Source organism: Mastomys coucha, unplaced genomic scaffold (assembly GCF_008632895.1).
Source record: "Mastomys coucha isolate ucsf_1 unplaced genomic scaffold, UCSF_Mcou_1 pScaffold8, whole genome shotgun sequence".
Lineage (NCBI taxonomy): Eukaryota > Metazoa > Chordata > Mammalia > Rodentia > Muridae > Mastomys > Mastomys coucha.
The window spans coordinates 57663216-57683204 of NW_022196914.1; the positions used below are offsets into that span (position 1 = coordinate 57663216).

Sequence of the window (19989 nt, forward strand, 5' to 3'; positions counted from 1 at the left end):
AAAAAAAAAAAAAAAAAAAAAAAAATAAAAATAAAAAAAAATTCAATTTTGAAATAATTACCAGAAATCTACAAGTAAAATGTGTTAATATCAACTAAGCAATATTAACAAATTGAATGGCAAATCAGGGTTTTGGTGTGTGTGTGTGTGTGTGTACGTACACATATACACATGCGTATGAATGTATGCACTGTTGCATGTATATACAGAGGCCAGAGGAGTGCATTAGATGCCTTCTATTGCTTTATACTTTATTCTCTTGAAGCAGGGTCTTTGAGTAGACCTGACGCTTGTCATTTCAGTTCGGCTTGCTGAGAGTGAGCCTTTAGATCCATCTGTGCCCCAACCTCATGCTAGGAGGCAGAGAAGTTTACCAGTTTTGCTAAGACAAGTTACATGTTGAAGCTTTGTCACTTAAATTTACTTTGAGTTTACATTTTGTGAATTTAAAAGTTAATTTTAATAAAAATCAGGAAGACTCCACAAATTATATTTTTGTGGCAATAATCTTTTCTTTCCTTTGAAAATATTGCAATTTTGAAAAATAAATAGTTTAATCATTAAGCTGTGTTACTTTGAGACTTGAGACCATTTAAATTCCACTATGAACTGAAGTGACCAGACTTCTTAATATCTCTAAGGCCTCACAACTTCTGGGATGATGACTTTTTTTTTTTAAGAATTTATTTATATTTATATTTATATTTATTTATTTATATGTAAGTATGTGTAAGTAGCTGTCTTCAGCCACACCAGAAGAGGGCATCAGATCTCTTTACAGATGGTTGTGAGGCACCATGTGGTTGCTGGGATTTGAACTGAGGACCTTCAGAAGAGCAACTGAGCCATCTCTCTAGCTCCTCGGATGATGACTTTAAAGAACTGAAGATTTTTATTATCTTTAGTATGTGTGGGGCCATGTGTGGAAGTCAGAGGACAGCTTTTAGTTAGTTCTGTCCTCCTACTATGTGGAACTTGAAGATTAAACTCAGGTTATCACATTTGGCAGCAAGCTCCTTTACCCCTGGCTATCTTACCCGCCTGATATAAAGGGGTTTTTACACAACTTTGCCAGCAGTATTTTCTAATTCTCTAGATTGGCTCTGAGTCAGTGAGTGCAGAACAGTGTGAAAGGATCGCATGTGTCCTGATGAAGGATCCATGTACCCTACTGGTATCTTTTACTAGAAACAAAATATGTCCCTTGTGTGAAATCTAACAATAATAAAATATTGTAGGCTAGTGGTGACATTTGCTTTTTACTCAGTAGCATGGCTAGTGTCTAGGAATATTAATAGAAACAAATTTTCATTTTTTTCCCCAAGAAAATAAAATTCTTGAAGAAGAGAAGCCTGCTTTCATTGTTGCTTTTTGATTTTATTCTTTTTAGGGGAGACTAGGGATAATACCTCTTATGAACTGGAGCTATATATTAAAATAAATGGGAGATTAGCTTAAATTCTGGCAAATGCTTTGGTATTTTATGTCATGTATTTTCACTAAACTCTCCATTAATCTTGAATCATCTTATGTTTCAGATTCCTGTTAGCCTGTCTAATGTGGGCTTTGTACCTCTCTATGGCGGCAATCAGACCCAAAAAATTCTTGCTCTCTTTGCGCCAGAGGATTCACTTACAGGTTCTGTCTTAACTTTGTTTTTGTAAATTGAGGGACTTGAATTCACATTGTGAGGAATTTATTGAGAAACTTACACAAACGTCTTTCAAATTTTAGTTTTAGAAACATATAATTCTCAATTGCATGTAATTTTAAGCCTTTAATGAATGAAGAGGGTTTGCAAATAGAGGGTGGGAAGTGTGTAGTTCCAGGGTCTGGGGAGGAGGAAGATGGCTGAGGGGAAAGATTACCTGGATGTGACTCTCAACATAACTGGACAGGAAAGCAAGCAAGAATGGGTATATTTTACTGTGTGGGTGTGTGGGTGTGTGGGTGTGTGTATGTGTGTGTGTGTGTGTGTGTGTGTATGTTATTGAGAAGAAGTATTGCCTCTTTTAACCCTTTAGACTTACATGTTAATGGCCATTTTTTTCTATTTTAGCTGTGGCACTTTACCTTGTTGGTCAGTGGTGGGCCATTGATGATATTGTGAAAACATCTGAAACTTCTAGAGAAGGGCTGAAGCAGGTAATAAGATCATGTCCTTCTGTGATTCCTGTATGTACTGATAGTTCCTGACCGTTCCCCATTTTCATATAGCCAAGTTGCACTGATCTCCTGGGTTTTCTTATGGTGAAAGCAGAGCTGTTTTGAGCTTCCTGTTTCTACGGTCCCTCCTTTCCCGAGAACTAGGTGAGCAGGAGCAAGTGCTCTGTGGGCTAGCTCGTGGAAACTGCCTTTCTCTACTCGGGCTTCTGAGCTTCTGTGGTGGAGGAGGAGCTGGTTTTTGTTGTGATTGCAATTGAACCACTTGAATTGGAAGGAAGGAAGGGGAGGTGTGCCAGATTTTGACATCTCGGATAGGCCTGCTCTTGTTTCTGTTCTTTGGAATGTGACACTCTGAGAGACATCAGACTAAAAGGGAAGGAATTTTAGGGGTGTAATATATGAGAATTATTTCTTCTGGGTATTGTATTTATTCTTGAAAGGAAGAAGTCTTAGAATAATATACCAACCATCATTTCTTCTGAATATTGTATTTATTCTTGACTATACCTTTAGATTCTACAGTAAGAGGCCCATCTTACAGAAGCTAGGAAAGTGCACATCTGGATATTTGTCAACCTTTGTACTGTAGCCTAATCTTGAACTCCTATAGAGGAAGAAGGATTTAAGACATGTATAAAGCCATAAGCTAGGTGGGGATAGGTGTGCAAGAGTGTGATGTATCGGGGCTTGGAGAGATGGCTTAGTGGTTAAGAGCACTAACTGCTCTTCCAAAGATCCTGAGTTCAATTCCCAACAACCACATGATGGCTTACAACCATCTGTAAAGGGATCTGATGCCCTCTTTTGGTGTGTCTGGAAACAGTTACAGTGTACTCATATAAATAAGATAAATCTTTTTAAAAAGAGTGTAATATATCAGCTCTGACAGAGAAAGATTGAAATACGACTAAGGTAGCATCTTGTAGAGGACATCTGGATGAGGGTTACAGGACAGAGGACAGATAAATAGAATACCCTCTGCTACTCATGTGAGGAAACTGAAGCCTCCCAGGTATGGACTGGGAAAAGAGAACTACTTAAGACCAAATGTTAGACTTAATATATGTATGACCATGTCACCTCCGAGGAGTAGAGAAACCACTGAGGGGAGGGGCAGGAAGACCAGCCATTCTAGCTGTTCTGGCTGATTAGGAAAATTGGTAGTCATCGGAGAAATCAACAACTGCTTACGAATATATGACCTGGAGCAAATGACGCTGTTTTGGACTTTACTTTCCTCTGCTTTATATGTTGTGGTAAAATAAAGATTATAATCAGATTTATGCTTAGTTCCATGCTGGAGGTCTCCAGGCTAATGCTACAGAACTTTCCCCCATTTCTGTCCTGACCATTAAGTCACACTGCCAGTTTCCTGGAAGACATGGATGGCATGCTTACCTGTTTTCTATGTCCCTGTCTATGTCTCCGTGCTGAATGAGAGAACTAGTCTCTGAAAAGCAGAATCCAGAAAAAAGAATGCAACCCGTGTACTAGCCATTTCCCTGTGATAAAATACCGTTGACTTTACAGAAAGAAGAGTTGATTTGGGTTTACAGTTCCAGGAGAAATAAGAGCCCATTGTGACAGGGATACATGACAGCAACCTACATGGTGTCTGCAATAGGAAGCTGAGAGCTTACATCCTGAGCTACAAGCACTAAACAGAGACAGCAGCTGCAATGCAAGTAGGGAAAGGCTATATTAATTATCTAAAGCTTGTCATCAGTGATGTACTTTCCCAGCAAGGCTGTACCACTTAAGCCATTCAAAATAGTACCACCAACTGGGGTCTAAGTGTTCAAATACTGAGCCTGTGGGTGACATTTCTCATTCAAACCACCAACGCTTAGGATGTATCTGAATTGGTAGAGTGCTTGCCTTGTATGCATGAAGTCCTAGTTTTGATCCCCAGCACCATATAAAGTAGGTATGGTCCCAGTACCTGGAAGGTAGAGACAGGAGGATCAGAAATTCAAGGTCATTCTCAGCAACATAGTTAATTCAGGATTGCCCTTGGCTTCATGACACTGTCTCTAAAAAAGAAGTGGGAACAAATAAATTTAAATGGAAATAGGTGGAAGTTAATATGTGTATGTTTCAGAACGATGTACATGCACACCACTAATTTCAAACTGAAACAGCAGCGTGGGTGAGAAAGTTTCGGCTTCAGTTAGTTAGCAGTAAAAGGAAGCCTTGAATTTATGAAGCAAACTCAAACTAGTGCCACACTATCTTCAGTGTTTGTAATAGATGTATGCTCAGCATAAACAGACGTAGAGGGTCTGAAGCAGTCAACAGAAGATGGAGATTCCAAAGGTAGTCTCAGCCGGCCTTATTCTATTTCCTCTGTAGTTAATGTTGCATTGGTATATAAAATTGAGAAAAACATCATGGCTCTCTTCAAATGTTGATATTCTGTGTGGCACAATATCAAAGAATAGCCACTGAGAAGTAGATTTCAGCCCAGGGTGAGGGAGTTTTTGTTTGTTAGCGCTACATAAAGAAATGGCCTTGTCATTTGTTGAGTAAGGCTGTTTTGCCATCTTGTATTGTTTGGCTCACGAGAGCTTTTGCCAGGGGTATTTTTGGAGTAGTGTGTACATGTAGTTAATAGTTTTCTTTTTCTGCACAACTAATCCCAACAAACTTATTTTACTTTAAGGGGACTTAGAAGAAAATAGACTTTACAAACAGAAATCTTACTTCTAGCATTAGAGAAACCTATGGGAAGTTGCCTGACAGCAGAGGCTGTGGTATTCGTGCAGAGCCTGTGCTGGTGTTGGCTTTAGGAGCAGGAGCTGGGCCTCGTGTGTAGCTAGACTTCTCTGCTCATCTGCTTTAGCAGGGGGTGTGGCTGGGAGGCTGGATAGACTTAGAGCAAAGTTGAGGCTGTTAAGGGAACATTTCATCTGACAAAAGGAGAGAAAGCAGCTTTCCCCAAGGGCACAGTTATGAATGCCTTCATGAAATGAGGTAATTGTTCTGAGAGTCTCCTGGGAATAGTACTGTGGGGGAGTTTTTTGTTTTGTTTTGTTTGTTTTTTAATAAATAATTTTTAAATGTAGGGGCAGGAATGGGGTGAAAGGATTGAAGTGGAGTATGTAGTGGGGCACAGTAGTTAGGGCTGCACACACCCCTTGGATCTGGGCAGCTGGGGTGATGAAGAAACCGTACTGAGTGAGATGTGGAGAGTGTGTGCCTTGGGGCCTCCTTGCCCCCTTTTAGAATTCGCTACACAGGAGTATCCCATGCATAAACTGTGTTTTTGTTATAAAAGATTAGCCTTGATCTATGACAACGGAATGTTTTTCAATTGTGTTGACTGTGCTTGAAGTGTTGTGAATGACTGTAGGAGCTGAGGGAGCTGGGACAAGGTGGTTGGTGTTTCCTAATAGCTGCATATTGTAATTGCTGTGCCCGCTGTTTCACTCTCTTGTAGGTGAGCACTCTTGGAGAGAGAGTGGTTCTGTATGTTCTCAATCGAATTATTTATAGAAAACAGGAAATGGAGAGAAATGAGATCCCATTCCTGTGTCATAGCAGTACTGACTATGCTAAGATTCTGTGGAAGAAAGGAGAGGCCGTTGGGTTTTATTCAGTTAAGCCTACAGGTGAGTTTTATAAGTTACTTAAACTGTGTTGTGGAATCTCCATTTTGACTCCTAGCTGTGTCAGTATCTGTTAAATCAAGCCCTAGAGAGCAAATTGAGATGCTTGCACTTCAGGTTCCTTGGGAGTGTCCCCAGCCTACTGTCCTGTGAGAGAGGACTTCTAGAAAAGCTGGTTGAAGAGTAAAAAACAGAAGGTGGCCTTTCTTTTTATCTGTACCAAGAGAAGATGAGAGATCACTTCACCTTGGTCTTAGCCTTGCATCTGCTCTTTTATGTAAAGGTTGCTGTGTTGATTTCTGCTACTGTTACTGTTTCTTATTAAAACACACATGACCTACATGCATTGGCATTTCTACTTAGCATCCTTAAAATCAGTATTATTATCTTATTCTTACTCTGTTGCTCGGGCTGTTTCTGAGTGTGCCGTTCTTCACTTGATGTGTCTCGGGGCTCCCTTCTCTTCTGGGACCTGGGCTCTGCACTTGCTGCTCTGAAGTAGTCAGCTCTACTTCATCTCAGCAGGGGCAGCTTCTACCCAATCTTTCTAATTGCCATGTCTTCATTGTATTGTTTTCCTTCTAAGCTCTATCTCCCTCTGCTGGGTAGTAGTGGAACTGGGTGCTCATGTCAGCCTTTGGGTCAGTAAGGAACATATGAAGCATAACTGAAATCACTGTAAGAAATTGTTCCAAAGAAGAAGGAAAACCTCCGTACCTCCTCTTGCCTTCTTCCCTCCCCACATACATAGTAGGGAAAAGAGAAACCTGTAGCTACAAGATAAGCCCTGCTTAGAAATTTATATTAATGTGTGTGCGTGTGTGTGTGTGTTGAGTGTGTGTGTTGAGTGTGTATGCCACAGTGCATGTGTGGAGGTCAGAGGGCAGTTGGGGGTGGGGGGTCAGCCCTCTCCTTTGGCCTTGTGAGTCCTAGGGATAGAACTCAAGTCAGGCTTGGCAGCAAGTACGTTTTGACCCCCGTCACTGGACCGGACCCCAAAGCCTTTGATAAGTAAATTCATGGTCAGATGAAGGCCTTGTGAAGTCATTTTGTTGAGTTTTTCTTAGCAAGTATTTGGTGGGTGTGTGGGTAGGGACCACACAGCTTTGGAGACTCGCTCTGAGCTCAGACTCAGCACTGAATACAGTGCTGTCCAAAAACTAGAAATGATTTTTTTTGCTTGGAATAAAGAGATTGCTGTGAGGGATCTACAGCTTGTTTTTCAGGTTGAATAGTTTTGTTCTAAGGGTATTTGTGGGGTTATGTTTTATCTTAATGACGTGATAACATTAACTAATTCCTTTAAGGTTGTGTGTGTGTGTGTGTGTGTGTGTGTGTGTGTGTGTGTGTGTGTGTATGATTGAAACTATTACATTATCCATCTCAGGACATGGATATCATCAATATGGTGAATGGTCTAGCATACTGAACTTCTATTTTATATTAAGTACAATAATAATAACTACTATATTATCCATCTCAGGACATGGATTTCATCAGTATGAGGAATGGTCTTGCATACTGAACTTCTAGATTTTTCACATCTAATATTTTCTTTTTTTCATAAATTTAATATTTTGATCATAATCTGTTTTTTTTGTTTTGTTTTGTTTTTGGGTTTTTTTTTTTTTTTTTTTTTTAGGTTTTTCAAGATAGGGTTTTTCTGTATAGCTCTGGCTGTCCTGGAACTCACTCTGTAGACCAGGCTGGCCTCAGAAATCCGCCTCCCTCTGCCTCCTAAGTGCTGGGATTAAAGGTGTGCGCCACTACCGCCCAGCTCCATAATCTGTGTTTTAGTCAACCTCTTTAGTAGAACCTAAATTATATCTGCAAGTAATGGTCTTTGTATATTTCCAAGCTAGGAGTTTAAATTTAAATAGAAACAATAAGAATTACTTAAAAATAAGAATAATATTACTTTATGAGAATAGAAGCCATTTCTTAAGTTAGAAATTGCCAGGCAGTGGTGGTGCACGCCTTTTATCCCAGCACTTGGGAGGCAGAGGCAGGCAGATTTTTGATTTCGAGGCCAGCCTGGTCTACAGAGTGAGTTCCAGGACAGCCAGGGCTACACAGAGAAACCCTGTCTCGAAAAACCTAAAAAAAAAATCAAGAAAAAAAAAAGATATTTAAGTTAGAAATTTCCATATTTACTTCACTCAAAAGATTTAGAGGGAGGAAATTTATTTTACTAAAAATATTGGTAACATTTGAGTGAATACAGGAAAATAAATATTTAAAAATGGAAAATAGACTAAAATAAGTAAAGATAATTTCCTGTTATATCTTCCAGATCTCTGCTGTCTCAAATCTATATACAATTGGAAACTACATAGTGTGAAGCTTGTTCCCTAAGTTCCTTTATTAGGAGAATTATTCCAGGGGGATGGAGAGATGGCTCAGTGGGTAAGAGCACTGACTGCTCTTCTGAAGGTCCTGAGTTCAAATTCCGGCAACCACATGGTGGCTCACAACCATCCATAATGAGATCTGACGCCCTCTTCTGAGGACAGCTACAGTGTACTTACATATAATAAATAAATAAATCTTTAAGAAAAAAAAGGGAAGAATTATTCCAGAGTTTAAGAAAAGGATGATTGGTAGACAAGAGTGCACTGGTTTCATTCTTTCTTTCCTGTGCAGCTGACCCGCAGCTCTTTGTAGGAAGGCGTGGTCATCTTAGTGTCAGCATCTTAGACAAGAATTGATGTGAGCTGTAGGACTGAAGCATTGTAAAGAGTAAAGTACAGTACAGAGTGCAGTGAATTCATTGCCTGAGATGGGGTCTGAGCTTCAGCTATCTGAAGATGAATAGTAATTATTTTATTTTAAATTAATAAAATTTAGTCTGTGTCTAAAATTTAGGTCGGGTGACTTGAAACATCTTCTGGATGATTATGACGGGAATTATTACTCAAGCCCAAACTAGGCCTTACCAAGTTTTCCTGAGTTGGTTTCTTTTAGATAGCTAACACTTAAAACTGACTTAAAAAACACGAAGAACGATTACCTGATTTGTTTGACGTTCCCATCCTACGGATATTCCAACACTGACGCTTTTATGAGATACTAAAGGTGGTTTTAGGGCGATGAAGGAATAGGTGAAGGGATGCTTTCTTGGACAAAGAAGTGATTCTATGAGATGAGGAAGCTGCTTGGTGTGGCAGAATAGGCTTGTGATTTCTGCTAATAGATCTTCAATAGTATCACTGAAGTGTGTTTATGTATGTTATTTTTAGGTGACATACAGATGAGGAATAGGAGAGGGGAGAGTAGGGAAAAGAATAAGGGACAAATTGAAAATAGTAAAAGTTTTGCAAGCTCTGCCCTTGAGGAACTTGATTTTAGAGGAAGAGAGGGTAATGGGCAGACAAGTGGGTGCTAGGAAAGAAGTCAGGTAGATTAAAGAGGGGTGTCAGAAGGTGTTGGAGAAGCTGTTTTAAATAGAGAGGTTAGGAGAAGGTTTTCTGAGTGAGCTGATAGAGTAATAGCAAGTGTGAGGTGTCAGAAGAGATTCGCAGGCAGGAACTGAAAGTGGAAGAACAGGTTTGAATACTTCAGAAATTTTAGATAGCTTCCAAGCGTGGTTTATAGAGTGAGTGATAGGATTTGGAGAGGGTAGAGGTTGTATCTTAAAAGGTTTCTAGGCCAAAGACAGGGTGAATTCTGCGCTGTGGTGAAGGGAAGAAGGGGTTTCAGTATGGAGGGTAACACCATTTTTCTTGCTGCCCCCTGTACCTAAGAAAGCATGGGTTTTCTTTGTGTAGCCCTGCCTGTCCTGGAACTCTGTAGACAGAGATCTGCCTGCCCCTGCTGCCTGAGTACTGGGAGTAAAGGATGCCCCACCTCTGCCTCACTCCTTCATGCTCTGTTAAAAGGCACTTGGCAGCATTAGGAATCCAGGTACAGGGTGCCCAGAGTGTGCAGGTGTTCTGTTTAGTATAGAGAATTACTTAAAATAAACTAAGTCATGCTTTCAGTTTATTTTTTATTTTATGTGTATGAGTTTTTCCTGCCTGTATATATGTGTATTGTGTATATGGTACCCACGTAAGTCAGAAGAGGGAGTCAGATCCAATGGAACTAGAGTTATGGATGGTTATGAGTCACCATATAGGTGCTGAGAACTGAACTCAGGTCCTTTGTAAGAACGGGTGTTCTAAACAACTGCTGATCCATCTCTACTCATAGTATTGGTTTTGAATGAGTGAGTTTCTAAAATACATAGAAAACCACAGTAAGAATAAATATCAAGATAGATAGCAGAACACCTTTAAATAAGATGCTTAAAATGTCTAGCAGAAATCAGTTGGGAAAGCCCCATTGAGGCAGGTAGCTAGAGTTGTTGATAGGAAGTCTCCTATGGGTGTCATTCCACACCCCCACCTGAAGCTTCCAAGTAAAAGAATAAATAACCACTAGCAGGTAATGCCATCCTTCAGAAACCCAATGGGGACGTATCATTAAGGAACCCAGCTGGAGTTCCAGATCAGGAGAGTCCCTGGCAGAGCAGAGTCTCCCCAGTACAGCTCCCAGCAGATAGCAACAACAGCATCAAATCTGGTGCTCACAGTAACCATCTGAAATGATGAGATAGCTTGAGTTCCCTGGTGAGCTTTTCTCTCCAGGGTTCTACTTCCCATGGCTGAACTTCCAACTTCGTTGCAATCTTATATCATGGGATAAATAGTAGTAACGTCTATTGGATAATAGTTTATCCTTTTTAGTTGTGGTTAAAGCATGCTTTTGTTCTTGAGCTGTTTTGTTCTCTTCCCTCTCTGTCACAGTGCTGTCTTTGTTTTGTTTTGTTTGTCTCTTCTTTTTGTGGCGGGTGCACATGCCTAGACATGGCCCTTAGAGGATACTTAAGACAAACATGTTTAGGTCTGAAATGGAGAGGGACCTCCAGAGCCAGCTTCTCGGTGAGCTGAAACTGCTTGTGACAGCTCACCAATTCAGAGCATGTCAGCAGGGTGTAGTGCCAAGGCTGCTTTGGAAGGTCTGTGATCAGTGCTGTAGCCAGGGCAAAGGAAACAAGGCCTAAGCCATTGTTGCTGTTCCTGCTGCAGGATTTCTGATGGACTGTTGTAGACCACAGGAAGAACCAGGGGTGAGTGCTGGGCTTTTTGCTCAGAGTTACTGGACAGATGGATGTCAAGATTTATTGAGAAAATGGGTACACTTGAAGGAACATACTTTCAGACTTGTCTCTGCAGAATTTGATTATAAATGGTATACATCAAAGGTGTAAATTGCTATTTTATTTACATTTTAAGTAAGTTATATATTCATATACCACAAAATTTATTCATCTCAAATGTATCATATTTCAGCAGCTTTAGATCATTTTTATTATAACAAAATAAGAAAATTTGTATATAATAGTTACTCTTATTTCTAGCTTTTGGCAGCAACCATTAATCCATTAATTAATCTAGATCATATGTTGTATGGCTTGTATCTAGCTTTCCTTCCTTCCTTCCTTCCTTCCTTTCTCCTTCCTTCCTTCCTTCCTTCCTTCCTTTCTCCTTCCTTCCTTCCTTCCTTCCTTCCTTCCTTTTTTGACTTAACAGTCTTTTTCCAAGTCTAATATAATATATATAGTAGTATGTGTCAGTACTTCACTTCTTTGAAAAAAATTAGATTTATTATATCTGCATTACTGTTTTGTTTGCTTGCATGTGTGTGAAGCATGTGCATGTCTTGTGCCCTCAGAGATGAGAGGTGGGCTGGAGTTATAGATGTTTGTTAGTCATCATATGGGTGCTGAGAACCAATCGCAGACTCTGCTGAGCCATCTGTCCAGTTCCAAGTCTTCATTTCTTCTTATGACCATATAACATTTCCTTGTATAGAGTCCTAGTCAGACTTACTGGTTGCTGTGACCAATATATCCGAGCAAAAGCAATTGAAAGAAGATTTATCTTTGGCACATGGTTTTTAATGTTTCAGTTCGTGGAACAGATAGGGAGGAGGTCAGGTTATGTCTAAAGATTGTAATAGTGTAATGTACATATGGTCATGGTCAAGTGTGTATGTCATGAAATGATAATAAGCTGTTTGTCCTATATTACTTATTGTTGCCAAACATAAAATAACAGCTATTCTTATTATCACACATATACATTATAGTGTATAACAAAAGGTACAATACACTTTATTACAGAATACACACTTTTTGGGGTACTTCTTGACATATGGGAAAAGCTATTTTCAGAAATGTTAACTTGAATTTACTAATTGTACATGTAGCTTAATATGTAAAATTCTTTGGTTTCTCTTACTGCTGCAGGAAGCTTATGTGCCTCATTTCTTACTCAGAATTACCAATTGCCAGTTCTTGATACAATGTTTATAAGGAAGAAATATAGAGGAAAAGACTTGGGGCTTCATATGCTGGAAGATTTTGTTGATTCCTTTACAGAAGATGCACTTGGTTTACGGTATCCATTGTCTTCTCTCATGTACACAGGTAAGTGGACTGAGCTGAAAAACGTTAAACTTGATGTAACTTAAAATTTATTTCTCCGGAATATTGTAAATGTGTTTTATCAGTTTTGAATGAGTTTGAAAGACTTTACTTTTTTCTTAACTTTTTTTTTGTTTTTTTTCGAGACAGGGTTTCTCTGTGTAGCCCTGGCTGCCCTGGAAACTCACTCTGTAGACCAGGCTGGCCTCGAACTCAGAAATCCACCTGCTTCTGTTTTTAATCCCACGCTGGGATTAAAGGCGTGTGACACCACCGCCTAGCTTGAATTTCTTAACATTTAAAATCATATTTTAAGTAAATAGAATTACATCACATTTTTCTTTCCCATATGTACCCCAACTCCTCCCTGAGACCGCTCCTTCAATGCCTGCTATACCTTTCTTTTTTTTTTATTTTGTCATATTCCTTAAAATTTATAAAACATTGCAACAATAAAAATGAGTATTATAAAAGTTGTTTGATATAAAACGGCAATCAATTGAACAGTCTTATGTAGATGCTTATCTACAGCAATACTGAAAATACATATATTTTTCTCTATAAATTTTAAATAACTCCAAACATATTAACCATATATTTTAAAATTATATATCACTACTAGTTTTTTTTTTTTGAACATAGTCAGTCTTTTTGTTTGTTTGTTTTGTTTTTAGTAGAGCTTAAAATCTTGGCTCTTATTGTAGTACAAGCCCAAAATAAGAACAATTTTTAGACATTGGAGTTCATTGTAATAAGGCTGTACTTCAATGACCCTCACATCAACAAACAATTTTACCTCCATAGTAGCTAAGCTAAGAGTTGACAGTTCTGATGCACCAAGGAATGCATTGTAGGCACAATTTTTGGATACAGATTTCCTACTATGATCAAAGCTGTTTGACATGAGTGATTGTTTTCATTCTCAGACCATGGGGAACAGGTTACATTCATTTAAGAAATGGTGTGTGTATTAAGATGGTCTATCCAGTGTTGGTGAAATGGCTCAGCTGTTAAGAGCACTGACTACTCTTCTGAAGGTCCTGAGTTCAAATCCCAGCAACCACATGGTGGCTCACAACCATCTGTAATGGGATCTGATACTCTTTTCTGGTGTGTCTGAAGACAGCTACAATGTAGTTACATGTAATAAATAAATAAATCTTAAAAAAAAAAAAAAAAAAAAAAGATGGTCTGTCCATGAAGTCATTCATCAAATGTTTCAATGAACAATGGTTCTAATTGGAGGGTGGCACAGACATTAGGTGAGGGTAAGAATCTGGTTCATTGGCTGTGATGATTTTGAAAAGCATTCATCTCAGAGAAAGAGTAACTTATAAAGTCCTCTTCCTGGAAATTGATACAATAGTTATAAATAAGAAGCAAAGTATTCAGTCTCATTCTTTGTTGTTCTCTTACAAGCCACCTCGCAAAATAATTATCTCCGTTTCTTTTAGCTGTATAAATAATTTTGAAATATGTAAGCTGTCCTGAAAACTCTAGTATAGTGTAAAAACATGAAATAAACAATCCTACTAATTCAGAGGCTGATAGAAGCATGACTTCAAGACCATTATGTGGTACACAGCAAGACACACTGTCACATACAAACAAGGAGAAAGTGTATATAGATTGTACAATATTGGACCTATTTCTCCAATTACCAAATTAGAGAGACCACTGCATGACAATCAACAAATTTCTAATTCCTCATATTTTTCAATTTCAATCAATTAGGATATGTTGGTAATATTAATTTTCATATTAAGTGATATTAAGAAAAAGTAATTGTTACTTCCTGTTATTTTTGTTGTTAGATGTGGAATTAGGTTTGGGTGGGTTTGTTGAAAGATTACTTTCTTGCTTCTTCTAGGGTGTAGTTTTGCTCCTTATGTTGATGTTTTCCATCTATTATCCTTTGTAGGGCTGGATTTGTGGAAAGATAATGTGTCAATTTTGTTTTGTCATGGAATATCTTGTTTTCTCCATCTATGGTAATTGAGAGTTTTGCTGGGTATAGCAGCCTCGGCTGGCATTTGTGTTCTTGTAGGGTCTGTATGACATCTGCCCAGGATCTTCTAGCTTTCAGTCTCTGGTGAGAAGTCTGGCATAATTCTGATAGGCCTCCCTTTGTATGTTACTTGCCTTTTTTTCCCTTACTACTTTTAAAATTCTTTCTTTGTTTAGTGCATTTGGTGTTTTTATTATTATGTGACAGGAGGAATTTCTTTTCTGGTCCAATCTATTTGGAGTTTTGTAGGCTTCTTGTATGTTCATGGGCATCTCTTTCTTTAGGTTAGGGAAGTTTTCTTCTATAATTTTGTTGAAATATTTACTGGCCCATTTCATTGGGAATTTTCACTCTTTTTCTATACCTATTATCCTTAAGTTTGGTCTTCTCATTGCGTCCTGGATTACCTGGATGTTTTGGGTTAGGAGCTTTTTGCTTTTTGCATTTTCTTTGACTGTTGTGTCAGTGTTTTCTATAGTGTCTTCTACCCCAGAGATTCTCTCTTCTATCTCTTGTATTCTGTTGGTGATTCTTGCATCTAGAACTCCTGGTTTCTTTCCTAGGTTTTCTATCTCCAGGGTTGTCTCTCTTTCTGATTTCTTTATTGTTTCAATTTCCATTTATAGATTCTGGATGGTTTTGCTCATTTCCTTCACTTGTTTGATTGTGTTTTCCTGTAATTCTTTAAGGGATTTTTGTGTTTCCTCTTGAAGGGCTTCTACCTGTTTACCTGTGCTCTCCTGTATTTCTTTGAGGGTGCTATTTATGTCTTTCTTAAAGTCCTGTATCATCATCATGAGAAGTGATTTTAGATCTGAATCTTGCTTTTCCGGTGTGATGGTGTGTCTAAGACTTGTTATGGTGGGAGAATTGGGTCCTGATGATGCCAAGTAACCTTGGTTTGTGTTGTTTATTTTCTTATGCTTGCTTCCCGCCATCTGATTATCTCTAGTACTACCTGCCCTTGCTAAATCTGACTGGAGCCTGTCCTTCCTGTGATCCTGGCTTTGTGAGAATTCCTTAGAGCCAAGCTGTCTCTGGGATTCTGGGATCCTGTGATCCTGGGCTTGTTAGAGCACCTGGGAGTGCAGCTTTCTCTGGGTGTTTTGGGACTGTCTGCAGAGTTTGCTCCCAAGGTCTACTCAGGGCACCAGATAGACTGGAAGGAACCTGAGCCTCTGGGCTGGTTGAGTTCCTGTGTGCCTGGGTCCTGCTGGTCCCAGTTACTCCTGGTATAGGGATAGATGTTGTGTCCTCCTCTCCTCTGATCCTGGGTGTGTCAGCGTGCCTGGTAGTGGAGCTTCCTCTGGGTGTTGTGGGACTGGCTGCGGAACTTGTGCCCAAGGTCTGTTCAGGGCACCAGCCTAGACAGAGCCCAGCTACTCCTGGTGTTGGGACAGATGTTTTGTCCTCCTCACCTCTTATCATATGATCCTGGGCATGTTAGGGCACCTGAGAGTAGAGCTTCCTCCAAGTTTTTACTTTCTAGGATTTAACTTTTCAGGTTTAATTTTATTTTATGGCATATAGCTGTTATACAGAGGATATGTTTTTTATTTTTTAAATGTTTTAAATGGATACATGCTGGCTTTGAAATAATGATCTTCCTGTCTTAACCTCCAGGCTCTGGGATTATATGCCAAGGAGTTTGTAACATTTTATTGCAAGGCTTCTTTCTTTTTTTTCCCCCAAAGCTTGCTTGTTTGTTTGTTAGTTTATTTATTTGCTCTCTCCTGGCCTCCATGGGCAGCAGATACACATGTGATACACAGACATACATGCAGACAAAACCCATACATGTAAAAGAACCACATTTAAAAAATAGTTTGCAGTTTCTGTATAGCAACACTAATGATTTTTTTATTCTGATTTTGTCTCCTGCAAGTTCTGTTTTTTTTTTTTTTAATTTATTTATTCATTATGTGTAAGTACACTGCAGCTGTTTTCAGGCACTCCAGAAGAGGTCGTCAGATCTCATTACGGATGGTTGTGAGCCACCATGTGGTTGCTGGGATTTGAACTCAAGACCTTCAGATGAGCAATTGGTGCTCTTAACTGCTGAGCCATCTCACCAGCCCTGTTCTGTCTTTCAAACATAAAATTGAATAAGATACATGTTATTGAGGAATTAGAATTTCCTTTTACAGGTTCTTCATCCTTTATTAAAAATTTAAAAACTGAGTCTGAAGGAAGCTTAAGATTCAGACTTGAGAATTTGAGAGAAAAACTACAAGATTGCCAAGCCCCAAGTCATAGCAGCTGCTCAGAGGAGAGAGGTGGAGAAACTGAAGAGTGACAGCCATGCCTGTGACTTATGGTCAGCAGAGGAGATGAGCAAGCAGCTTACCAGAAGTCAAAGGCGTGGCTTTGTATTTAAGGTTGGAAATTATTAAAAATATGAAATAAAATCCAGAACTTCTGTCTCCAGCATTTGGGATGATAGATACCTACGTGATGGCTGCAGGACAGTCTTGGTGACCATTTATACCTGTGTGTGAGAGCACCTTGGATTACAAATGCTGTTGTTCCAGGAAGTACTTTTCTTATCACACCAGGGGCATAGCTTTATAGTTTGAGAGAAGGGCTGGGCGATGCCCAGGTCCAGCCAGTCTTTGGTTTTGCACTCGATACTCCTAATTGTTCACCTGATAGAATAGTATCCCACTATCCTTGTATTCAGTATGCAAAGTAGACAGCTTTGACAAAGTTTGTTCTTAATGAGAATTACATAGAAGCTGAGCATGCTTCACCAAAATGGAAACTGCTCCAGGTCTGAAACTTCTTAAGTATATGTCACCCAAAAGTTTCATGTTTCAGGGCATTTTTAATTTTCAGCTTGCCCAATAGTAAAGTGTATGCAAGTATTTAAAATATGACTAACTCTGAAGTTGGAAACATAGCATTTTCGGTACAGGGGTTTTATCCAGTTCGTTCTGTATATAGTTCACCTCTCCTTTGGAGCTGTTAGTAATTCCATCCTCCCCTTTGCCTTTGCTCTGTAGACAGTTGAACTCCTGAGATCCTGCATCTTTCTTCCTCATGATGTTATGCTTGCGTGTCCGTAACTGCTTAAAGCATTATGTGCTTTGTGGTGGTTTTTATTCAGCAGTCTTTACAATTCTGGTGATATTTGTCATTTATACATAAGTTCTGTGGAGGTGTGCACAGTGCAGTATATGTACCCTTACTGTATCCAGAACTTTGTCTCCTGCACAGTGTGAATGTCCTTGTGACCTCACCCTTTGAATTATCTGTTCTAGATAGGTCATGCAAGTGTGAGCAGTTAAGTGATTTATATTGTTTGATGATGCTCATACACACTGCAGTAGAGAGAAGCTCACCAAGGTGCTAAGAAGGAACAGAGGGGTTCAGCCTTCTTGGAAAAGACTGACACCAAGCTAGCTCACTCTACTTACTTTATTCAAATATTATACAAAGTTAGTTGGGGCTGAGAAAGGTTTCAAGTACCAAAGTTGGTTTTCCCTTGCTGACTGAGAGAGCAGACAACCCATACAAATTTCAGTCCCGTTGACCATGGTTAGCCATAGTCAAAAGTAAGAACTCAGGGTTTGCCAGGAGTGGCTTAGGACCAAGGTTGATGTAGCACAGAGCACCAAGTGCAGGATTTCCAGAGACAACATTTCTTTGAGGGTCAAACAATCTCCTCACAATTTCTCAGCCCTTGCTAATTAACCCAGATATAGCAAAGGGTTTGCTGAAACATTTCACTTAAGGCCGGACATGAAGGATTTACTATACATGTCACTGCAGTTTGGCCTCTTTTGTGACTTATTTTGACAGTCAAATGTTTTCCTCTACCATTTGTGTAGTATCCTTTTAAACTTCACATTGTGATTCCTTTTGCATGTGTACTGATACAGATTTTTCACTTAAACTTGTTATTTGAAATATAAAGTTTTTAACTTTTTTAAAAAGAAAAGTTTATCATTTTATGTGAATGATTGTTTGGCCTGTGTATCTGTACCGTGTGAGTGCCAGTGCCTGTGGAGGCCAGAAAGGACATTAGAGCTCCTAGAATTGGAGCTACAGATGGTGTAAGCCATCATATGAGTTCCAGGCTCTGAAAGAGCAGCAAATGCTCTTAACCACAAAGCCGTCTTTCCCCCCTTCAAGATTTTTACTTGTGACTGAGACTACTGTCCACTCTGAGTCACCTTGGCCCTTACTTGTGACAGAGACTACTGTCCGCTCTGAGTCACCTTGGCCCTTACCTGCGACTGAGACTACTGTCCGCTCTGAGTCACCTTGACCATGTTTTCAGTGCCAAGGCTATGTTCCTCACTGAATGACTTGTACACCTTACTTTCCTCTGTTCTTTTTGTCATTTGAGATTTCTAGGAAATTGTTAAATGTGTTTTGCAGCTTCCAAGCAATACTTTGAAAAGTATCCAGGAGATCATGAACTTCTTTGGGAAGTCGAAGGTGTAGGTCACTGGCATCAGCGAATACCAGTCACCAGAGCATTACAGAGAGAGGCTACTAAAGTTCCAGGTAAGACTAGTAGAATATGGGACAATTTAAAAAACAGTGCCCAATAGTGGTAGTATCTTATATACCTCAGAGCAGTGTTGTGACCTTTCTGGTTGCAGACTGTCTTAGTTAGCGTTTTACTGCTGTGAACAGACACCATGACCAAGGCAACTCTTATAAGGACAACATTTAATTGGGGCTGGCTTACAGGTTCAGAGGTTCAATCCTTTATCATCAAGGCCGGAGCATGGCGGTGTTTAGGCAAACATGGTGCAGGAGGAACTGAGAGTTCTACATCTTCTTTTGAAGGCTGCTAGTAAGAGACTCACTTCCAGGCACCTAGGATGAGGGTCTTAATGCCCATGCCCACAGGGACACACCTACTCTAACAAGGACACACCTACTCCAGCAAGGAGCACACCTTCCAATAGTGCTGCTCCCTGGGCAGAGCATATACACATATACAAACTATCACACAGACCCTCATTTAAAATTTGGAATTTTTTTTATTAGATATTTTCTTTATTTACATTTCAAATGTTATACCCTTTCCTGGTTTCCCCTCCAAAAAAAAAAACCCTATTCCCCACCCCCATCCCCTTGCTCACCAACCCAACCCTCTCCTGCTTCCTGGCCTGGCATTCCCCTACACTGGGGCTAGAGCCTTTATTGTGCTTTTGCTTTTGAGTCACCAATGATAAAGAGGCATAGAAGGGGCTGAAGAGATGTCAGCAGTTAAGAGCATTCGTGGATCTTGTAAAGGACTGGGTTCAATTGCTGGCATCCATGTGGTGGCTTACAACCATCTCTACAACTCCAGTTCCGTGGGATCTAACACCTTCTGACCTTGGCTATCAGGCACACATGTTACTGGCAAAATATTCATACATTAAATAAGTCTGAAAAGTAAAAGTAAAAAACAAAAGACATGGTAGGCAGTGGTGGTGCATGCCTTTAATCCCAGCACTTGGGAGGCAGAGGGAGGCGAATTTCTGAGTTTGGGGCCAGCCTGGTCTACAGAGTGAGTTCCAGGATAGTCAGGACTACACAGAAATCCTGTCTTTAAAAAAAGAAAACAAAAAACAAACAAATAAAAACTCCAAAATAACAACGACAAAAACAAAACCTGACCTAGAATAGCCGAATCAAGGTAAATCCCAGTAAGAATTGGGAGTAAAACTGGGCAGTGGTAGTGCACGCCTTTAATCCCAGCACTTGGGAGGCAGAGGCAGGCAGATTTCTGAGTT

General features: G+C 39.6%; 1 protein-coding gene across 7 annotated transcripts in view; it reads left to right on the top strand.

The window, feature by feature from the left end:
• Fam169a (family with sequence similarity 169 member A) overlaps positions 1-19989 on the top strand; it is an 81427-nt gene that overhangs the window by 41342 nt on the left and 20096 nt on the right. For all 7 annotated transcript variants that reach the window (XM_031360665.1, XM_031360666.1, XM_031360662.1 and 4 more), the window contains 5 exons: positions 1539-1638; positions 2060-2145; positions 5606-5777; positions 12067-12246; positions 18635-18763. In XM_031360665.1, coding sequence (XP_031216525.1) covers positions 1539-1638; positions 2060-2145; positions 5606-5777; positions 12067-12246; positions 18635-18763 — 667 coding nt within the window. The remainder of the gene's footprint in view (positions 1-1538; positions 1639-2059; positions 2146-5605; positions 5778-12066; positions 12247-18634; positions 18764-19989) is intronic.